The sequence below is a fragment of the Syngnathus floridae genome, chromosome 4 (genome assembly GCF_059516105.1).
Source record: "Syngnathus floridae isolate MCC-2025c chromosome 4, RoL_Sflo_1.0, whole genome shotgun sequence".
Classification (NCBI taxonomy): domain Eukaryota; kingdom Metazoa; phylum Chordata; class Actinopteri; order Syngnathiformes; family Syngnathidae; genus Syngnathus; species Syngnathus floridae.
In genome coordinates this window covers 11,783,002-11,795,218 of record NC_142416.1, presented here as the reverse complement: position 1 = coordinate 11,795,218, position 12,217 = coordinate 11,783,002, and the positions used below count along the sequence as shown (strand labels likewise).

The window sequence follows — 12,217 nt, the reverse complement described above, 5'->3', positions numbered from 1 at the left end:
TTGACTTTTTCTATCCACCATGCATGTCGAGAAGGAAGTGAAGCAACTAAAGGTTATTGGATGAGTTGGATGTTTCCTTCCACATCCAGTCCCTCCTCACAGCAGCCCACTCTAAACTACCGAGCCCCCCTCCGCCTCCTCCTCCTCCTCCAGTCCTCCTCCTCGTAAGGCTACTTGGCCAGATGGTGTTGCCTTTTCTTTTGTTTACCCATCGACCATGAGTTGACCCAACTGTCCCTAGCTACTCAACTATGGATACTACCTGGGAGCCGTCATTCGACAAGTAAGCCATTCTTCCTTGGCCGCCCAACTCTTTGCGCACGCCTTTTGTCGCTTTTGCGTCATTTAAAAAAAAATGTAATCTACCTTAGACTTAGCTGATTTAGCCTTAGAAATGTGACTTTTTCCGCCCCGCTCGCTCAGCTTTCCTGTCCCAAGTTGTATTGTTACATGCACGCTGTTATTAGTGTAAATAAATATATAAATAAGAAGTTTCTATTTTCACACCCTTGCAGCAAAAGTTTGACACAACGATGATAGTTTTATTTGTGACTTCTCACTCGAACTTGTCATTTTCTCCACATAACTGTCTATGCTAGATTGACATGAGTGTAAACCAATGGCGGTCAAATCCATCTATGTTTACACCGCCGTTGTCAACGTTACAGCCATTCTAGAAAGTTGTGGATAGGAAAGGCGGGGCTAAGATTTAAGCATGGGCGGTTGCACTTTTGGAGCGCAAGCCACTTCAGAAAAACTTTAAAACTGTGCGAAATAGATAATAAAAAGTATCATTTTTAGCATAAGGCCATTGAATTTGACTACATGATTGTTAATATGCACGAACAAGCCTGTTTTTTTAAACTAGGGATTTTAGCGTGATAACTTGACAACGCCTAAACTAATGCAATTACGAGAAAGGGCTTGAAGGGACGCCTTGTTGAAAACAAAAAATAAACGTAACTAGTTCAGTCTTTAAGGTGAAGTGAATTCAATAGCATTTACTAATCTGTATGGATGCACCTGCAAAGGTGCAAACACCTCTGATTGGACAAACGTGTGACGTCATTCCCTCCAGGTATTGCAGCTAGGCTGTTCAGAATAATTCACCAACTATTACTATTACTATTCTCCCTATACATCTTTTTAATCATGTTTCTGAAGAAGATGAAACAAGATTAAGCAGTCCATTTACTATATAAATTAATGAATGATTCTTGTAAAGTACAGATATCTCTTTATTCAATGTTGGGAGTCATCAGAAAAAATAAATATTCAACTACTCAAGTAAGTAAAATTGACCCTTTTCCTGTGTTTTTTATTAAATTATTCCGAATCAGAAATTGAATTTCAAACAATCTGCCATCAAGATAAAATACAGATTGTGCAGTTGACAGCAGTTTGAATAGAATATGGACTAACGGCTTTTTACACTTAGGCTCACAGCTGCTTGTGGATCCAAAGTTGGGAGCTTCAAATTGACAAAATGCAGCTGACTTTGTGGTGTACATTCCATTATTCTATTTTTTGTTGTTGTTATGGTCGTACTGTGCTGAGCAGCCAGCCAGCATTTGCATATAAATCACAAAAAGTTCCATTCCCGGATTCATTCCCCTGTGTGGGTAGCATCACAACAACAACAAAGAAAAAGAAACACAAAAATACACACAAAGCAAAATATAATTGCGCCTTGAGATCAGGAATGGGTAAACTATTGGGCTCAGATGTTACGTTTGTTTTTTAAAATGGACTGACTGGCCAGGTCATTTATGCTGTAGCCGAGGGAAACAAAATATCAAAATGTAAAATATATGAAATAGTTTACACAATTTTCATTTTGAAATGTAGTTTTTATATTTGATTTACAGATAATTAACCAAGCCAGTTAGTTATTTTTGAATTCCTGACTATTTCATTTAAATTAGTTATTACGTTTTTGCACGGTAATTCTTAAATATCAACATTATGGTGCTCATGTGACATCAAAATAAAAAAAAAAAAATCATATTGTTCCTCAAAATAAGCATCAAAAGCTCTGTTGGACTTTAGAAGTTCTCTTTTTGTTCTGTACTGCAGCAAATTCCTTGCGTTGTAGCAGACAGTTTTGTAACTATACTGAATTTTTAGCAAGTTTTTTAGTTAAGAGTCTCAGTATATACCAACCTAATTATCGTTTGGTCTTTTTTGCAGGTAAATATCAGGATGGGCGGCTCAACTTTAGGAAGGCTGTGCCAGAGCTGAGTCCAAATTTTCACCCCTTTGCTGTATTTGCCACTCGATGGCAGAGCTTTCTGACTAGAAGACGCTCCAACTTGGCAGCCACTGAAATGTTCTGAACAAATAGATGAGAGAAAATCCTCTGGCACGATGTTCAACCAAGTGGACACGTCATCAAGAAGACGTCCTCACGGAGGCAATGAGGCCAACCGGTCCCATTCTCCTCCACCCCCCTCTGTGCAGCAGAGGCGAATCCGGGCTGTTGAGGTGGCCAGAGGAAGTACGGGTTACGGTTTCACTCTCTCGGGACAAAGCCCGTGTGTCCTCGGCTGCATCCTGAAAGGCAGCCCCGCAGATTATGTGGGTTTGCGTTCAGGAGACCACATCCTCTCAGTGAATGACATCAACGTCTCCAGGGCATCCCATGAAGATGTGGTCAAATTGATCGGACGCTGCACCGGCATTTTAAAGCTGGTCATTGGTGAAGTGGAGCGTCACAAGCGACACCAGCAACGTGGCGCTGGCAGTCGTCACCATAGCAGCAACACTATGGCTGCAGCTTACCTGGACTCGTGCTCCAGCGACGACGAGTTGGACGGCCTCTACGACAACAGTGTCAACAATAACAGCAGGACGACTGGCGGAGCTCGTGGGGGCTGGTTGAGACCCAAAATGGATTCAAAGCAGTTCGGCATCAACCGTGCCGAGCGCGTTGTGGCGGAGTTGCAGTCCGGAGGAATTTTCAACATGATCTTTGAGAATTCCAGCCACTCGTCCAGCAGTTCTGACAAGGACAGACCCGGACATACCTCATCGTCCAAACCACGTCCGATGTCTGATCCTGAGTTTCCTGCATGTCGAAACTCCACCCGCTCTAACAGCAACCCTGTCCTGCTCTCTGAGGAGGAGATGGCCCAAGTTCTAAATGATGACTCGGTTTTCCTGGACTCTGGTTTTCGACATCTCCACCTCCACGAGGAGCAATACATAGATGTCGGTGATGGGCGGGACTTGGTCCTAGATCCAAATCAAGACATTGTCAATGTGGGCATGATTGTGGGCTACCTGGGATCTATTGAGCTGGCCTCCACAGGTACCAGCCTGGAGAGTGACAGCCTGCAAGCTATCAGAGGATGCATGAGGCGCCTCAGGGCAGAGCAAAAGATCCATTCTCTGGTCCTCATGAAGGTGAGCTTGCATAGTTCTCACAGTTTTGTACCGAAACGTTCCTCTCAGGTGCTTCTAATTGTGACATGACTAACTGGCAAGGAGGACCTGATCAACATCAGATTTTTTTGTTTTGTTTTGCCTTCAAGTATCACTCCCTGGTATTGTCAGACTTCTAATGCACATTCTACTCTTTCTTCTAGGTCATGCATGATAGTGTGCGCCTGTGCAGCGACAAAGGCCAGATTCTTGCCACATATCCTGCAGAAAAACTAGCATTCAGTGCCTGTTGTCCTGATGACCGGCGGTTCTTTGGACTGGTCACCATGCAGGCCGCAGATGAAGACTGTCACCTCAGTAGAGGACGATACGAAGACGGAGGTTTGAGGACTTCTTGCCACGTGTTCATTGTGGATCCTGAGCTGTGTCACCACCAGGTGTGAACAGAAAAAGTGCTTGAGTATTCAGAATAGCTCTGTGCTATTTACCAATATTATCCAAATGGAATTTGATAAATTGGAATTGAAATTCTGTTTTGAAATGTCATGAATTCCATTATGACAGTCTCTTATTAATACATATACACATATACAGACACAAATAGATGAATTACTAGTTTTGAAATCAGAACTAATATTTTCTTCAGTCATTGTTCAAATTGCTGTAAACATGGTAACACAAAATTCTTACAAAATCTCAACTTTATTATTTATTACAAAATTATGGTACATAATTTGATTTGATTTGATCTCGCGGGCTATATAAAATGACATAGCCGGCCGGATCTGGCCCCCGGGCCCTGAGTTTGACATCTGTGCCTTAGTAGATGGATAGTACACTCAACAGTTGTGGGGATGTCTTCAACCGTATTTCACGTGTTTCTTTATTTTTTCCTCAGGTACATGTGGGAGTGGCCCAGAGGTTTGGCTTTGAATGTACCCCTGACCCAGACACGGGAGGCTGCCTGGAATTCCCACCCACTTCTCAGTCTCTCCTCCACTTTGTGGCTGTACTTTACCGGGACATGAGGGACAACATTGAGGGCATCCGGGCCAGAGCCTTTCACGATCCAGATAACGATGCCCAGCAGAACCACAGCACCAGCAGTAATAGTGATAGCGGGATTGGTAACTTTTTACCTGAGGAGAAGAGTAACAGAGTGCTCTTAGTTGACCTGGGAGGGCCACTTAACCACAATCACGTCTCCGGGCCGCGTCATTGGGACAGCCCACCTTCCTCCCAGCAGGCTTGGAGCCCCACCCTCGGAGCCGCTGCCTCTCACCCACCTCCTCCCCCGCCCGCTATAAGGAATAGCCACTACCGCCATGAACCATACCTGGCCGACCTGCCTCATCCCCTCCCGCTGGCACACACCGACGCTAGACACGGTCGAGGGGCCCATCCACATCACTACTCGCAGGGAAAGTGGGGAGGAGCCGTCGGAGGCGGGGACAAAAGAGGCACCGGAGGAGGGGTGGAGCCTCAGCGCTGGCTGCCAGTCCATGTGCTGCGAGACTGGCACCAGCAGCACCACCACCTCCAAGGCTTGAGCAGCGATCAAGAGTCGTACGCCGAATCCACTGACGGCTGGTCATCGGCTAATTGCAGCACCCTGCCTCCACCCATGAATAAGATCCCGGCCGACCGTTACCGGGCCCCGCTGGTCCCGGGGGACCACCTGCCGCCACCTGGAGGAAGCCAGCCTGCGCCTGTTTTACATGCCCAAACCCACACCCAGAGGCTGAAAGATGAATGGGCCAAGAAACTTTTTGGTGCTGGCGACAGAGAGAGGAGCGAACCCGAAAAGAAGCGCGGGGCTGCCAAAGACGCAGAGAAAAAGGTAACAACTAATCGTGATGAATGCATTTGGTCGCTGCTTACTTTGCCGTTTGTCTTTCAATTGGTAGCATTCTGTGTCTTTCCACAACGGGATTTGCCACTGTTGATGGATTTTAAAGACGTTATGTTAAAACTAACTATGCAATGAGAAGTGTTGAGAGCAGGTAGCCTCCTCCATCACATAGTACCGCTGTGGAAATTTACTCAACTAGAGTCCGTCCAAGTGCACTTTATTGAGGTGATAAATCTGTCTACGCTCATGCCAATGCTCCCCATCACTCCTTCCAGACGAAAGCCTTCTATTTTGCTCCAGTGCTTTTTGACTGAAATGCTCCTCTCACTGACATGCGAAACTTTTCAACCGTGTGAAAGTTTCCTAACCTGCGTGGACCCCTCACCAAACATCCCTGCTCCGTAGTGAGTAATGCGAGCACACAGCTCTCTACACGTCAACTAGATTGATAAGTTATTTATCCCGCTGCTCCAGTATCAGATCATACATTATGCACCAGCCAGACTTATGTCTTGACCTGAAAACCACCTGTTTCACGTGCTAATGCATCCAACTGGAGTGGGTTTCAGACCAGTGTCACATAAAAAGTCTACAATGGGTCCCAACTGTTGTCCCAGGTATCATGCGGCCCCCTACATGACATTAAAGTACAATGTTAGTACTTTTTTGTTGAGCACATGGGGCACACCGACAAGTCTTGAATGCAAGGAGAAAGTGTCAGTGCTCAAGAAACTGAACATGTTGAGGAGTATGCAAAGTACCAGTGAGATTAGAGGGTGGACCAGGTCACCAACCTTGTTCATGTTCTTAAAAACTATTCTCAACTGTTATTAATAATGACTAAGAAGACGGAATTACTTCACTTAGCCATTGGAAATAGAAATGCAATTCAGTCCAACTGCAGAGTTCAAAATTTCATGACACTGCACGCTGGCACTTAATAGATCAGATTTTTTTTTTTTATACCATGACTACCCATCACTCATATGTGTTCTCCAAAAGTAGAATGTAACACTAATAATTATTTCATGATAATCATTTTGTTTCCTTAATTTAAACATTGATTTCTGATACATTGTCTTCTTTTTAACTCAAATTGAATGTTGATAATGAATAGGTCATATACATTTTTATAAAAATATGAATCCAGATAAATCAAAGTAAAAACTGAACTTGTCTTTGTTACACAACATTTACCAGAAAAAAATGGAGTCCCATTTAAACAGTCATCCATTCATTATCTGAACCGCTTTTAAAATTTAAATATCAGGAACAAAACACTGAACAAGAATAACATTAAGACCTAGTACTTTTGATTTTCTTCTTTTCTTTTCTTTGGTCATCTGAAACACTTGAGTTGTCACGCAGCTCTTGTGATGTGGTGGCAAGTAAATACATCTTGTGTAATGACATCATTAACATTTGTGGCAAGTGCTGTTTTTCTCATAATCATTATTAAACCATAGCTGTGGATGGATACTTCCTACATATCGAACCATAATGTTGCTTCTTCCTAGTCCCAGGGACCACAGACCACAATCAGAGGAAGTGTTTCAAGGCCGCTGGGGGTGTTCATGAGAGTTTACAGGAAGGTGGACGTGAACTCTTTTTTTAGTTCAGTAGCCGTCATGGGGAGAGTGGAGTCACAGTTTTTGAGGGTGGTGCTACCCAGATTAAGAAAAAAAATAGTTACACTGTGCACTACTAATGTATTGCTTGTGTGGTCTTTTTTTTTATGTGTTGATTTTTTTAATCCCACAATCCAACTGGCTGCAATTTACTATGCAATACCACATGGTGGCACTGCTTCCTTATCTTTAATATGTGACAAAGTTTCTACAGAATGTATTTTATTACTTTAATATTATTTTGGACTTAATTATTATCTGATGTTAATTAGACATAATTTCATGACCGTAAGATGATCAGTTTGCAAGCAATGATGAATATGATGATAACAATCTCAGTCCTGCTGTATCCTCACGAGGGTCAGGGGTGGGCTGCAGCCTAACCAAGCTGACTTTGGGCAAGAGGCATATTATACCCTGAACGTGTTCCCAGCCAAGTACAGGCCACAAATAAATCAGTATGCATGTTTGTGGAAAGTTGGAGGAAACCAGATTCACTGGAGGAAGGCCACACAGGCACAGGGAGAACATGCAAACCCCCTCACGTGAAGGCCAGAGCTCCCATTTGAACACACGACCTCTGAACTGTGAGGTAGATATGCTAACCAGCCACAATAATAATGATGATGATATTTTTTACACTGTTAGGTGGGTATTCATTAAGTAAAAAATAGGTATCATAGTCTAGTTTACAGTAATGACTGAACTACTAACTGAATCCCTGTTTCGACTCCTTTTCTCTTCCGCCTTCCTATTTTATTAGTCTGTGTGTGTGTGTGTGTGTGTGTGTGTGTGTGTGTGTGTGTGTGTGTGTGTGTGTGTGTGTGTGTGTGTGTGTGTGTTTGAGCAAGACAGATCATTAACATCAATACAAGCCACATTTTTAAATGCCTTTTTTGTAAAAAGGCTCTAATCAAAGCACATCCCGAGACACTTAGTCACATCGACCGAGATGATCAAATAGAAATATGAATCCAAAGTGTTTATTGTACGTACTGGCATTTTGTCACTGATTAGGTCGTCACATCTTGGTGTTCATTGATTCATTTCTCAAAGGGCATTAATCAATCAAGAATCTATCCTTATATGTCCTCTCCTGCACTGTGGGCGAATCGGCCTATGTAATAGTATTTACGAGGACTGTTCAGTTGTTTAGTTTCCCCAGCACAAAAGAACAAACATACAATATTAAGAGTTTTCAGTGGAAATGTGAAGGCAACGAAAGACTTCTGTTTGGTTTATGGGTTACATCATTGTTTGATGGCTTTGAACAGTAAATCTTGATGACCCGTTGACTAATCTCATGGACATATTAGGCAGCAGTTTATGACTAAATGGAACAGCTGCTTGGTTTTTGCTTTTCTCTCCAGTTAATGGTTTGCTACATCGATAGTAAATCCATCTCCAGTGTGTTTGTATGGATATTGTGTTGTACATTTCTGTTAAATATACTTTGTGTATATATATATATATCTAGATCAAGAATATAATTAATAGAAAAGTACAACGTCATGCTGTTCAAACAATTGGATGATTCAGTATAAACACCACGGCACTGACTATCTCATCTTCCAGTATTTGTGAATGTGTGGTTTTACCATTTGACTGGAATCCAACAGACTGTGCATGCAATAACACAGGCACAAGCACATGCCTGCGTCTAATGTGGAATTTAACATTTCAGTGGGAGGAAAAAAGGGGGACTGCTTGCGTACAGTTGCCTCCACACCAGCCAAAGTCATAGCAATTGCGAACAATAGAGGACGTTTGACCACTTTGCAGCAAGTGAATTGACATTTACAAGAACCTACTCTCAGTAGAGATAATAATGACCCTTTTGTATATTGCACATCCATATTTGAGTGGGTAGGCTTGAATAATGTTATCTGACCATTTTCTATTGCTTATCCTGGTCCAGCCAAGATGTTCAAGCAGGAGAGCAATTATTGTGTCTTCTGGGCAGAAAAACAGAGGAAGACTTCTGGTGCACTACCAACTAAGCCAAAGCCAAGCAGCAACACCAGCACACCAGCATGCTGTTGTTATAATATTTTGACTGTTTTGCTTTGCTGCTTCTGATGTTTTGTTCGTGTTGGAGACGCCGTTAAAAACAGCGCAAACGATGTTGGTCTATGCTGGTTATTTTGGCAAAAGACTTTTGGATCAGATTGTTTAACACAACTCTTGGAGGTGAATGGACAAAGCGGGGCAATAGACATTTTTTTTAAAGGATGATAGAGATGTGCAGAGGCAGACCCCGCGGCACACATTTCCAGATGGGTTGTAAAGTGTGCGTGATGTTGGCTGTGTGTGTGTGCATGTACTTTTATCCAAAAGCTGAATATTTTTGTGTCCACAACACTTTCAGCTTATGTGCCTAACTGGTTGGTGCTTTTTACAAAGGGGACCCTTGGCCATTACTCCTGCAGTAATGAAAATTGCTGCTCACTCAAGTTGCCAAAAATCAATTAAATTATAATATTAAATTAAAGCATGTAGGGTTCATGGCTTCAATAGAACTTAACAACTGCAAGTCTAAGATGGAGAAAAGAGCACTAAAATTTTTTTACATTCATTTTCTGATGAGGCCAAGTTTGTCTCTTCACAACACCCTCGTGGCGGGGTTTGCTTTCAGGATGCTTTTTCAAAATCTCTTCTCCACAACGGATAGATGGTAACCTCAAAGACTCTTTCTTGCTTCCCAGACATTCAATATTGTCCCCACCTGGGTGTAAAACCTGTGTCTTTTCTCTCCTCAGGGTGGTCGCTTCCGAGGTCTGACAATGGGTTTCCCTCCTCTCCCCCAGCGTTCCTCAGGCAGACGGTCCTTCGGACGTTCCAAACGTCTCAGCCTGGCCCGCTCCCTGGATGATCTGGAGGTAGGAGCATATGTGTCTGTCTGTCTGTCTGTCTGTCTGTCTGTCTGTCTGTCTGTCTGCCTGCCTGCCTGTCTGTCTGTCTGTCTGTCTGACTACTTACTCTGTACATCTGCAGACAAATGGCTCGTGTTATTGCAACACTCGAGTTTCGTCCGAGTGCTATCGTCACATTTGAGCCACATGTGCACCAGCTCTTTCTAATAATAGCAGCTCATGCGCATCATCACATGACACCTCAAGCCCTCTTTTCATATCACCATGGCAACATGCACACAGTTGTGGACAAACTAGCCTATAGCGAGTGACACCATGTACTGTACACTTTCAGATTAATGTCGTGAGATTTAGAAGATTCTACGTTTGATTGCCATCACTGTTTATCATTAAAGCCCTAAGGTAATAATAATTCGACTTATCTGTGTAGCTTCAACAAAGAAACTTCTGATCATTTTAGATACCCAATTCTAATGAAGGTATGTGTTTTAATTTTTGTACTACACAACATCCCAACTTTGGGTTTTTTAACTATATTTGTTTTCATAATCCACATCATTATTTTCTCTTTATTTCTGTTTTACAACACGCCACGGCGACTTCCGCGATCCCACCTGGAGCTCATGAGGTCTGACCTCAAAGAAATTGGGATGAACGTAGACGAAATAATACGGCTGACGGTGGAATCTGTTAGCTTAGTTTGGAAGCTTGTCTAACTAATTGGTTCATATTTTGAAACAAACTTTCCTGTAATAAACCGGAAATTTCAAATTTTCACAATTATTCACGATAAGTTTTAGAAAACTAATTCATTTTAATTTTTAATGTAATTTGAAAGTTAACTACTGTACGGAAAGTTTTAAAACAAAATCCTTAGTTCTCATTACTTTTTCTAAGATGGATGTGGGTGTGCTAAGAGCAGCGTAGATTTTTATTTTTTCTTCTAATCAAATTTTCAGTTGAATTTTTTTTCCTTATTTTAAAGATAAAGACACTAATCAATATCCCAAAAAGCAAAACACAGATGTTCTGATCAATCAATATTGAATTCTACAATTGGGCATTGAATGTTTTTTTAGACACCACAGTATTTGTTTCACTTTTCTGACATTTGTCAACTTTTCATCTCTTTGGAATGCACCACTTACAAAGAGCTCTCAATATGATACACCTCTAACTGTCTACCAACTACCACCACAGTAATACACATATTGTTTAATCAATACTATTAAAAATCAAATCATTATCTTTGTACAATTTTTTTATTTATTTTTTTGTCACAAACTTGCTTGCTGCATTCACCCCACCCCTGAAGGCATCATTAATGATATTGATTGTGCACCTAATGAGCATCTGTTGTCATGAATCCAGGCATTAGCTCATCAGATCTTAACAAACAGAGTAATTCTGCACGTTGTCGTCAAATCGAGGTAAACATCATGAACTCTGTTTTCATCGACTGTTGTCTGCTGGGGAGTGAGCTAGAGACTAAGTGTAATTCACAACAACAGTTTTGCTCGTACTATGTCCTCCTAAGATAGAGATCAGAGGACAGTGAAATATTTCCGCTGTCCAGTGGCTGTTTGGGCACAGTGGAATTTTCCCCTTTTCCATGTTTGGGCTCCATTGTAGAATTGCATAGCAAAGTCACTGGGATGCCATTAGTTTTAAATCTGCCTTTCAATTAAAATATTTTCCCTGTGATGTGGTATTTATTTATCTCAAAGGCACCATTGTTATTCCCACTATTTTTATACAATAATTGATGACATTATTATTATATTGAGTATTCTGTCCTCTGCCCCTGCCTCCCTCGTTATCTTACCTTTTTCTTCCGGTCATTAGGCCTTTCTCTCTTTGTGCTCATGCACAGACAGAGACAGCTTTGTGTTTGTGTTGACCATGGCGAGTGTGTGCGCGCGCTCGTGTGTGCATGTTCGTGTTCACGTTTGTGTTTCGGAGAGGGGCAGCTCAAACATATCTGGCACGCCTAATGAGCTCCGATCAGCAACAAACTGGTCTTTCGAATGGCTTCAACACAAAAGCACATATGCACTGTGCAAATACACACAAGACACATGTACACATGCAAACACGCACACGCACACAATGTTTGTACATAAGATAATGAATTCCTTTCTGAAACACAAATAAGGAAGCTATATACTATCTGATTGCATACTGTACACACACACACACATGCACACACATACACTCCAGCCCATCCTGCTTCTAAATTTTGGTTTTTGTAATGCAAGTGGAAATGCGTGAGTGAGCATGACGTCAATTCGGTTATGCCAGTGAAATCCTTCCTTCAAGTTACCTGCAAATATAGCTTACCCTGCTTTTGTGGTCAATATTAGACATTCACGCTATTGACTCAACTTTACATTGGACTTCCCCAGAGCATTGAGTCATCTTATTAAGATTTTTACACCAAAGCCAGCAAGTGCTGTAGCAGTAGCAAGATATTTATCGAC

At 42.0% G+C, this 12,217-nt stretch overlaps 1 protein-coding gene across 2 annotated transcripts in view; it reads left to right on the top strand.

Moving 5' to 3' along the window:
• Positions 1 to 5: 5 nt before the first annotated feature.
• The window catches only part of rgs12b (regulator of G protein signaling 12b), a 35,440-nt gene continuing 23,228 nt past the window's right edge, over positions 6 to 12,217 (top strand). Inside the window, exons 1-5 of one of the 2 annotated variants that reach the window (XM_088373721.1) lie at positions 6 to 283; positions 2,191 to 3,405; positions 3,588 to 3,821; positions 4,283 to 5,224; positions 9,624 to 9,743. In XM_088373721.1, the coding sequence (XP_088229847.1) occupies positions 2,368 to 3,405; positions 3,588 to 3,821; positions 4,283 to 5,224; positions 9,624 to 9,743 (2,334 nt within the window). In that variant the 5' untranslated portion in view covers positions 6 to 283; positions 2,191 to 2,367. The remainder of the gene's footprint in view (positions 284 to 2,190; positions 3,406 to 3,587; positions 3,822 to 4,282; positions 5,225 to 9,623; positions 9,744 to 12,217) is intronic. The other variant, XM_088373720.1, reaches the window with a different exon arrangement.